A 10,753-nucleotide genomic window follows, 5' to 3' on the forward strand; every position below is an offset into this window, starting at 1 on the left:
TGGCACTTAGTGCCATGGTCTAGGAACAGCAGTAGGGTCGGACTCAATGATCTTTGAGGTCTTTTCCAACCAGGTTGATTCTGTGATTCACAAGAGCACAATACAGCTTTTTCTGTGTGTTGAATATTGGGGACGCTTCTTTCAGAAGCTCTATGAAATCATAATGGGTGCAGTCATCTTCTGGCCAGATTTGATTCCCTGGAATGTGATTTTGTTCCCATCGTGGCCCTGGAGACAGTATCTTGCTTGGAGGCTGTGCGCTCATTTGCGCTATAGGGAGACAGGATGTAATTAGAAGTAATTCTGTGGAAGCAGAAGCCAATCCTGTGCTATTGCAAGTATTGCAGTTGGAAGGTTGTTCTAGAACCCTTTTGCTCTCAAAAGGTCTATTATAATTTTCAACCTACATTTATCAGATCATCCCGGTTTGGTTTTGTGCCTCTGCTCTGTGATCATTTAAATAACTCCTCTCTCTCCTTGGCATTTAGTGTGCTGTGGGCAGCAACTGCAGTTGCTTTTTATCTTTTAGAGATTACCTCTCTCACATCTCATCCAATCGCTCCCCTTCTCACTGGCATTTTCTAGGTCTCCTTGTCTGCACCTGCTGAAGTTTTGGGTTGATTGTTCTTTTAGAGAATTGTATGTGGTATTCTAATTGAGGTGTTGTGTTGCTTTATGAAATGCTGGTTAGATTACTATACGTCTGTCAGTTGGAATACTTTAAGTACTGTATTCCCAATCGTGCCTTGCCTCTTCTCTGCACCTCTCGTGTGTTACTTAACTGGCTACTGTGTCTTACATCCGTTGCTCTCGACCGATGACCTCCTGTGCTGATGGTAAATAAATGTCAATCTGGCAATTACTTGAGAACTATATTGAATTTCATTCCCTAGTTTTCACTAGAGCTTTCAGGTCAGGGGTTCTTCCTATGAAGTTTTGCCTCTGTCTCTTATGCTCTGTCTCTTATGCCTCTGATGCTTTTCAGGTGTACATCTTTTCAACCTCATCTAAACTATGGGATGGTATACAGTCTGGTTTGGCATTGCCGACTGTTGGTGGACTGGATGAGTGACGAATCTGAGGATCATCTCCTAGAGATGCATTGCTAAATGATAAATGGTTAATTGATGTAGCTCAGTAAATATGGGTTGGTGCCCAACTCGCACTTTTGGATTGTCCCGCAGGATTTTTCTTAAGCCAAAGAAATAACGGATCATGTTTCCTTTTGATGGCACCTGGGCATCCAGTGGCAGTGAGGAAGCTAGATCTCACTATGGAGCAATGAGGCTTCTGCAGCTGCTTCATCCCATAGGCCTTGGAAGCATTTGTGTTCTTGTGTTCTGTCTCATACTGTTGCACTGGTGTGAGGGCTTTTCATTAGCTGAATTTGAAGTGGGGCAAAAAGCACCTAATGTAAACAGAAACAATTCCTGACCATGGATATTTGTTCTGGGCCAGGTGGAGATCCAGTTGGAGGAGATTCAGAACGAGGGTCTCCTGGTGTCATGGATGTTCAAGGACAGACCAGACTTGAACCTTTTGGTTCTTCCAAGACTTCAGCTTCGTGAGGTGGGTGGTGAACGGTGGGAGGCTGGCCTTGAGTGGAGGAAGGGAGGGAGGAGCAGAAACAGTTGGAAAGAAGGCTGCTGCAGAGGGGAGAGGTTGGCAGCTCTCTGTCAGTGACGAGGGAGGGAGCTCTTTCACCCTGGAATTGATACTAGCTCAGCTGTGCCAGGACAGCGTATCTTCAAGAAGGCTGAAGCGGTACTGATGCCTGTTGATGGCTTTCTGTTTATGTGGGTTTCTCCTGCTGTTGTCAGATGTAGAGCTGCAAAATTTGCTGGTTTGCTGCTTTTTTGTGTGTGTGAGGGAGTGGTGGTGTTTGATTGGTTTTGTTGGTTTTATTTGATTGAGAGTTTTTTGAGAGACTAAGGTGGGGAACCCATGGGGTTAGAGGCTTAATGAGCTGAATGTGGGCGTGCTTGTGCTTCTGTGATCCAGATAGGTTGATTGAATTGTTTTTGTTGACACCCTTGTTAATTTTTGCTGAGTGGATATAGGAATTTGTCTGTTTTCCCAGAAGTGTGGTAGTACCCTCTCGTGAGGTGGTGAGAATGTGACAGACTGTAAAAGCTGTATTGTCAAAATTTACAATGGGTGGACTACAGATGTAGAGGCTTAGTTTTTCTCATTTAGAAAACTTGCATTTGCCTGCAGCTGCTACATGGAAACTTTGAGTACTGGGTAGAGCTAGGCTTGGATATGGGAAGAGTATCTGGGAGGTTATCATTGTGAGAAAGACTAAGTGGCATCTTAGAGGTTTGAGAGACAGTTGAAGCTGTCTAAGGAGAAAACGTGTGCGCCTCATTATGATTTTCCTGCTTTTCCTCTTGATTTGCGGAGAGAAGGATGAAGGGAGAGCGGATCTGTCCACTATAGAGGATCTGATTGAGGATACCATTGTCAGCACGCAGCCAGCCATGACAGTGAATCTGAAGGCCTGCACTGCTGGAGCCAGTGCGGTAAGGCATTCTCCTCGTGTCATTCTTGTGCCTCAGATACAGGCCCCAGAACACTTCTGAGGGCTGAGGCTCAGGCAGGTATCCAGGGGTTAAGTCTCACTTCTGGGTAGCGGCTGAATCCTGGCCTGCACTGTTGTAGGAGTTAGGGTACTGTGACATGGGGATAATTAGATACTGCTCCAAAGGGCAACTCTGTTGGTACCTTGTTTCTTGAATGCCGATTGTTGGTTGAGTTGCAGAGGAGCCAGACTGCCTGAAACACATCTTTGTTTTGGCGGTGTCCCTTGCTGTGAACACCAAGGCTCTGTCCAGGTCAGCCTTTACAGGCATGGAATGGTCTGTGGTTTGTCATTGTCAGCTGATGGTCTGTCAGCCAGCAAGCTTGTTCTTAGCCTGTCTCCTTTCCTGTCTGCCTTAAAGTTTTTCCCATCTGAAATAATCGAAGGGCCCACCGGAGGTCGATAGCTTGCGAAACCTGCAGCATTGATAGCTCTATGGGTATTCCACAGTGTTGCTGTGAGGAGCTACTTAGTAGATGCAAGGACAAATGTCACGCGTCTTGCTGCTATGTGCTGGCGAGTGAACAATGAAGGCATTGGTCTCACTCTCATCATTCCTCAGGTACCCAGCAAGAAGTTGACTCGAGAGTCCCCGTCTGGAGCAGCAGCAGCAGCCCCTCTGGGTTCTAAGCTGTTGCTCCGGAATCTTCGAGTGCAGAACTTGGGCTGCCAGGGGAAGGGAGGTAAGTGTGAAAACATAGCTTGATCCACAGGGGCAAGTGCGCAGGTGGTAAGATTAGAGCGAGTGGATCTTTTTGGGTGGCTTTGAATGGAAAAGATGGGTGTGTGTCTGCCAAGCCACTGCCTCGTATTGACAAGTGCATATGTGCCCTCTGTCCCTCTGTTGTAGGAGTTGGGGAGATACGCTGTGTGGCAGAGCTAGACAGCCCCCCGCAGCAGAAGTGGACGAGGCCGTTGACAGCTGGCAGCGCCAGTGCTGTGGCAGAGATGGAATGGAATGAGGAGCTCTTTCTGTAAGTGTCTGCCCTCCTGGCTGGCACAGTGGAGTTGGTCCGGCACAGTCTCTGGGCGTCATTACCATACTGCAGTAACTGATGCAGATGGCACAGAAGTGAAGTCTGCAACACAGGGCAGCATCTGTTTGTGCTGCCGGTGTGCTGGGCTGCCGATTCTAGGAGTTGGCCCCAGCTTGTGTACTTATTTCCTGCTTCCCTGGACACTGTGTTTTAACTGGGTGGGCAGAAGTGCTGATTGTGGGAGCAGCAGGCACAGGAGGCCTGTAGCATACATAAATTTCAGCCTTCCAGACAGATTGCCCTCTCAGCTTCTCTTGGGAGCCTACACGGCCCTGCAGGGGACATGAACCAGAGTTCCATTCTGTGTAGTTTGCTGCCCCAAAGCAGCACACACTGGAGCTTTGGAGAAGGTGATGAGGCATGCAAGATTTGAGGAAGGGAAGATACTTAATGGGGTTGTTTGTTCCATGGCCGCTTTGCAAAGAGCACCTAACTCCAGCCCATCTTTTTCGGTTTCAACAGGGAACTGGGACCTAGAAGCAAAGAGCTGAAGCTACAGATGCTGGGGAACAGTGACGGAGGGGGAAGTGAGTACAGGCAGACATAAGATGTGTTGTAAGATGGGGAGACAAAAATGTCTAGGGGCCTTCCTGTGCTTTAAGCCTGTGGAAGTTCTGTGTCGGTATAATGTATGATGAACTCTGCAAAGGATTTTTTATATCCAGCTTTATGTGAGCCTCTGACTGTGTGAAGTAACTCTGAGTTCTGTTCTTCTTACCGAAATGGTCTGGGTCTGACCTTGAACCAGGAGGTTCCTGTGGCCTGCCTGTCTCCACTCTGAAGGAGGCAGAGGCATGCAGGTATTTCCTGCCATTAGAAGAACTTTGCAGAAGGCTCTTACCTCTGTTCATCTGTACTCAGGGACTAACTGCAGCACCTATTTTTGGTGGAGACTGCACAATGGCCACGTTTTTAGGGGAGTTGGTTTCTGGATTGTTAAAGAGGAGCAAAGAAGCGCTGCTTCCCCCTCCTCCCTTCTGAACCTGGGAGCTGGCAGAGTTGTGGGGGTCTGCTTCCTTGGCCCACGGGGCTGCTTGCCTGGTAAAATGTCTGAGGTGTTGAGGTCATGTGGTGTGTTTCATTTTCTTGTTCCTTCTTGTAGATGTGCTGCTGGCATATGCCACACTTCTGATTGATTCTTTGGGCAAACGACCATCTGGGAAACAGGTCTGCTCACTGGCCCCGGGACCTGGGCAGTCACTAACAGCTGAAGCTACCATTACATTGGAGGTGAGCTTACGATTCCCAGCTCTGCACACTTGTGTGCTCCAGAAGTGTTCATGATGTGAGCCTCTAGCTTGAGACAAGCGTGTTTGGGCCTGAACTCGGCACAGGGGACTGGCAGACCCTTATGCTGAGGAGGGATGTTGCCTCACCCTCGGTCCCTAGGCCTCCCTCTATTCAACTGATACTGTAGAGAGGATGGTGCCTTGGTGCCCAGAGCCCTAACCTTTGTTGTCCTAACATGCCTGCCTCTCCATCTCGGAGGAGCAGAGCCTTTCTGAGCTGTGCTTTACTCTTTGTAGCTGCTATTCCAGGAGTCTCCTGCATCTCTGAACCCTCAGAACACCACATCTCTGCGAACCAGCATCACCCCCACTAAGAAGGTTGAGATGGACCGGACCATCATGCCTGATGGCACCATCGTGACTACTGTCACCACGATTCAGTCCAGGCCCAAGGCAGACTGCAAACTGGGTGAGGCTGCCCTGCAACAGGTGCATTGTACAGGTGGCCACTATGATACTCCCGTGGCTGCTCACGCAGACTGTAGCAAAACTGTTTAGCCATCACACGTGGTGATTGCGGACTCGTACCTTAAGTGTTGCTTCTGGTGTCTGGGTTGGAACATGGGCATCCTTGCTGTTCCCTTGGCGTTTTGTGACTGACTGGAAACTTGTGTGTAGCCTTGAGGGAGGGAATTGATGAAGCCTAGTGTTTAGGGGGAGGTAAGGGATGAGCCTCTCATGACACCTTTTGGTGGTGGGAGGTCTAATGCATGTGCTGCCACATCACCTCTGTGTGATGCTGGGCTAAGTTTTTTGTCGTGCTTCCTCTTATTTTATTCACTGCTTCCTTATGTACTAGATATGGAGCTGAAAGCATGTAGACCTTTCTTACTAGGGGTTGTTGCTGCTTGCAGTCTGGCGTTCTGATGAATGTGCTGGATATTCCATGAGGTGGGAAGTGGCGTGAACGAGGTCTTGCGATGGGGCTGCTTCATAGAATTGCAGCCCAGAAAGCCAACCATATCCTGGGCTGCATCAAAAGAAGCATGGCCAGCAGGTCAAGGGAGGTGATTCACCCCCCTGCTCTGCTCTTGTGAGACCCCACCTGGAGTACTATGTCTAGCTCTGGGGGCCCCAACACAAGACAGATGTGGACCTGTTGGAGTGAGTCCAGAGGAGGACCACTAAGTTGATCACAGGCCTGGAACACATCCCCTGTGAAGACAGGATGAGAGAGTTGGGGCTGTTCAGCCTGAAAAAGAGAAGGCCTTATAGCAAGCAGCCTTCCAGTACCTAAAAGGGGCTTACAAGAGCGCTGAAGAGGAACTTTTCACATGGGCGTGCACGGGAGAATGGATTTAAGCTGAAGGAGGGTAGACTTAGATTAGCTATTAGGGAGAAATTCTTCCCTGTCAGGGTGGTGAGGCACTGGAACAGGTTGCCCAGAGAAGCTGTAGATGCCTCGTCTCTGGAAGTGTTCAGACCAGATGGTGCTCTGAGCAACCCAGTCTAGTGGAAGGTATATCTGCCCATGGCAGGGGGGATTGGAACTAGATGATCTTTAAGGTCCTTCCACCCAAACCATTCTGTGCTTCTGTTTTTTAGCCAATAGGCTTCTTAGTGCTCTGTTGCCGCAAAGTCTTACAGAGCCAGCCTTACAGGCTCCCTTCGTGCTCACTTGAGGCATTTTGGGGGTGTGCTAGGGGGCAACAACATAGTGAAGTTGCCTAAGCTTCATCTCCACTTACTGGTATCTCTATGTCTCTGCCTCTTTTGCCTTGAAGATTCACCATCAAGGTCTCCTTCCAAGGTGGAGGTGACTGAAAAGAAGACAACAGTGCTTTTGGAGACCAGCAGCCCTCACGGCCCCTTGCCCAGTGGTAGCCGTAAGTGCTTGGAAATTTGAGGCTCTTAGTGGAGTAACTGTGTTCCTTAGCCTGTCTTGGAGAGCTGCAGAGGCTCAATGAACTTGTTTACATTTGCTGCAGCAGAGAATGTTCAAGTGAAGGTGGGGGCAGAGGCCTGGGGGCATGTAGAAGACATTCCACTTTGGCTATCCAGTCAGTGATTCTGACTGTATTCTTGCTTGACAAGAATATTTCAGGCTATCTGGACCAAAAGAGCTTTGCTCTCCCTGTACTCAGGGTGTGACACTGATTGTGTTTGGAACAGAGTACTGCAGCCATTTTGACAGCTTGCAACCAAGGCTGCCCAAACTCTTGGGAGTCTTCAGAAGTCTTTATTGAGTGGGAGGGGTGTTTTAATGGTATATGCCTGGTGGGAAATGAAACTTTTCAGGTGCCTAAAAAAGCCAAGAGCTAGCTATGCAGAACTTCTTTCCTTTGATTTATTTGGACAAGACTGTAACAAACTCTTCTCTACCTTTGTGCGCATGTAAGTTGCCTATTACAAGCATTGTGATCAGCAAGCGAGCTCTGGCCTGTGCCGAAGGTTGCTACTCCAAGCATTGGTATTTTTCTTGTGCTCAGGGGATAGCCATATGCCCAATGGCTTGGATCCAGTGGCTGAGACAGCGATCAGACAGCTAATTGAGATGAATAACAAGCCCGCCAAGAAGACACCAACAAAACGTAGCACACTGATCATCTCGGGAGTTTCCAAGGTCTCTGGTAGTTAGGGGCAGCATTTTCAATCTGGGAGGTCATTTCTAGGGATTCGTGTGTGAAAATGCCCTGTCCTGTAGGGACCAGTGTGGGAAGGTTCCAACACGGATGACTGGCTTGGCAGAACCCTTTTTTGCTGCTTCTCAGTGAGCATTAAAGGTACCTTGCCAGTCTTCAGGGCAGCTGCCAGTTGGAGTTCACAAAGGGCAGCTGCAGAAGGGCAGGCTGCTGCCATAGCTGATTTTGAACCTCACGGGGAATATAAGGAATACTCCTTGAACTTGGCTAGAGGAATGAGGGAGGTGTGGCAGAATGCTTTGAAACCGGCCATGTTCCAGTATGTTTCAGCAAGAGTGACGATTGCTCATAGCTGCTGTCTGGCACTGGAGCATCCGTTTGTAGGTGTAGATGGAAGAAGGGAGATGAATGCAATTCTTCTGATCCTATCTTCATGTCTGTTTGCTGTTCTAACTCTCTTTCAGGTACCTATTACTCAAGATGAAATGGCACTTTCTCTGGGTTATGCTGCTTCCTTGGAGGCCACAGCGTACGGGGACTCCGCGGCAGAGGGCACAGCTGACCAGATGCATGATTCTACCGAATCGTCACTGCTGCTGGAAGCGTTGCCGTTGGGACAAAGAGCCAGTCAGGAGCTGGATGAGACAACTCAATCGGACATCTCTGAGAGACCATCGGTGGAAGATGTTGAGTCTGAAACTGGCTCCACAGGAGCCCTTGAGACCAGGAGCTTGAAAGATCACAAAGGTAAGGATTAACTCTTCGACTAATGGTAGCTAACATTAACCTGTTGTACTTGAGGACAAAGTGACATCTGAGTTCCCCACCCAAGCACAGGGTCTGTAGCCCACTTTCAGCATGGTGAAGAGCAGCTTCTCCTGGAGCCTGGAAGAGCCTGCCTCTCTCCTGAGTATTCGTTGGAGTAGTTTCAAATTCCTCCATTTGCAGCTCTCTGATTCCTGTAGCCTTTTTGGTTTCTGTGCTCTCTTAGATGGAAGCCTTGCTCAACTTGTGCATTCTCAAGAATCCGTTTTCTCTCTGATGTGGAAAGGGAGGCGGCCCAACAATGTGGATTATATGGGCTTTGATGCCTTCCCTCTTTCTCTGTTAGCATCAAAGCAGCTAGTGCCTCTGACCTGTCGTATTGCAGGGTGTCCACACAAACTCTCTGCCCCACCTTTTCAGGCTTGTGTCAGTTAGGCAGGTGGTGCACCTTGGATTTGTCTGCCTGTAGCTGCGACAGTTTCATCTAGCTACCAACTTATGCTAATCAGAATCTCGATTGCTCGGAGTTTGATTGGGACAAGTTTTGAGGAGTTGTACCATGTTACAAGCAGGTTTGGTTTGAACTGTGGAGGCTCCTTGTTAGCATGGCAGTGGGTAGAAAGGTGTGGGACCCCAGTTCTAGACAGACTTGGTGGGTGGAGAAGAGAGGGAAACCAGAAAGCAAACCCTCTCTGTAGGAAATACTGTCATAGCGTTGTACGGAACACAGGTGTCAGATATGCCTTTCTGAGCCATTTGAGGCTGACGGCAATTGGTGCCTCCATCTTGTCCCACTTGTGTGAGTCTTACGGAGCCATTGGCGTTATTTGCCTTCAGATTGGGCATGTTGTGAAACCACAGGCACTTGTTGCAGGGGCTTGATAACCAGTTCATCCATGTGCCCTCAAGACAGACTAGTCTGAGAGGCCTTTTCGTCCTCCTGCATTCCTCCCAGTGTCTTCTCATTCAAATTTTCTCACTTTGTTTTCCATTCATGTGTGTCTTGGCTTTCTATTACAATTCTGCACACTTCCACTGAGGGGAGGATGTTCTCTAAAAGAAAGTTTATGCAGGGAGACCATGTGGTGGAATACTTAGTGAAGTAGCTCGTTGGTACTGCAGTCTGTCACAGAGGCTTTGCCTTGTGGCCAGGAGCTGGATTTGCTGACCTGCCATGTGCTTCTGCTGCTTGGGGCAGAAGAGGTCTTTGCTGCATATCTGAGAGCAGCTGTGTGTGTTACTGTCCCTGAAACTCACCAAGACAGGATACTGTCATGGTTTCTGTTTCCTTCCTTTCTGCTTCTGCAGTTAGCTTTCTTCGGAGTGGTACCAAGCTCATCTTCCGGAGAAGGAGCAAGCAGAAGGATGCAGGCCTGAGCCAGTCACACGATGACTTGTCCAATGTCACTGCCAACTCTGCCGCCAGGAAGAAAGCTGGCAGCTTCTCTCACCGTCTCATCAAGCGCTTCTCCTTCAAGTCTAAATCCAAACTCAAAGGTAGTGACAGCATATCAGCAGGTGAGAACTGAAGGAGGGAGAAGCCCATCGGAAAGATTTCTGAAAGATCCTTTTCTAGTCTCTTGTCTTCCCACTCCATGGTATCTGTGACCTGCAGTCCAGTTCTTTCCAGCCTTGGCTGAGGGAAGACACTCCAGTGCTTTATGCCATCTGGGGAGCAGAGGTGGCAACCTGGGACTTAGGCTGCTCGTCTGCCTTGGCTTAGCCTTCTCTGATTGTTGTACCCCAGCATGCTCTCCCAGAAAATCCAGGTGGCATGCTAATCCCCCCAGGGGTCCCAGGAGCTGCAGAAGTGACTCTGCCTGAGTAGCTGTCTGGCATCATCAGGTGCCTCTTGGAAATGGGGGGCGGGCCTCCCAAGTGGCAATGTTCAGAGTTCAAGAAGCTACAGGGTTAGCTACATTGCCATGAAGTGTGGGATGTAGCCTCGCTCAGCTCTTCTAGCGAGAGAATGACGTGGCCACTGGCGATCTAAACGCTTTCATTGCTTGTGCTTGGTGCAGAGACCGTAACCTGACTGAGGTGCGCTGTGGGGTGATGCGTTCCTGGGCTGTGAGCTGTCAGGAGAACAAGCTGCAGTTCTCCACCTGGCTCTGCCATTGGAACAGTCTCTGGTTCGGACAGCGCTGAGGGAGCAATGCTGGCGAAGGAAGGAGTCTCTAAGAAGAAGGAAGTTTTAACCACTGCACAAGTTTTTGTAGAAGCACGAGCCCTTGTAAGAATGTCTGGTCGGTGCTGTCAGTTCTGCCACCCTGTGCAGCCACCCTGTGATGCAGACCTCCTTCTTGAACAGGGAAGGGGCTGTGCTGCACGCACACATCAGCTGTCGTATGAGCAAATCTCTTACATTCGGGGGTCATTGGGGACGTTGCCGAAGGGACGCCAGGCTGTCTTCCAGACCTGCGGAGTGCCCAGCCTCTTATGCTCTTGTGGTTCTCGTGCCAAGGATGGGCACCAGACTGGGGATGGACAGCAAGGAAT

The 10,753-nt window shown here is 49.3% G+C and overlaps 1 protein-coding gene across 1 annotated transcript; it reads left to right on the forward strand.

Annotated features, from left to right (window-relative positions):
• Positions 1-1,458: 1,458 nt before the first annotated feature.
• On the forward strand, positions 1,459-9,783 carry C2CD2L (C2CD2-like; the record flags this gene model as incomplete). The annotated part of the gene is made up of 11 exons (XM_009074091.1): positions 1,459-1,569; positions 2,406-2,522; positions 3,144-3,264; positions 3,432-3,555; positions 4,081-4,145; positions 4,721-4,848; positions 5,145-5,316; positions 6,632-6,733; positions 7,337-7,470; positions 7,954-8,236; positions 9,563-9,783. Coding segments are annotated over 11 exons (1,578 nt in total), but the record flags the coding sequence as incomplete, so codon positions are not given.
• Positions 9,784-10,753: the final 970 nt, after the last annotated feature.

This window comes from Acanthisitta chloris, unplaced genomic scaffold (genome assembly GCF_000695815.1).
Source record: "Acanthisitta chloris isolate BGI_N310 unplaced genomic scaffold, ASM69581v1 scaffold28804, whole genome shotgun sequence".
Classification (NCBI taxonomy): Eukaryota; Metazoa; Chordata; class Aves; order Passeriformes; family Acanthisittidae; genus Acanthisitta; species Acanthisitta chloris.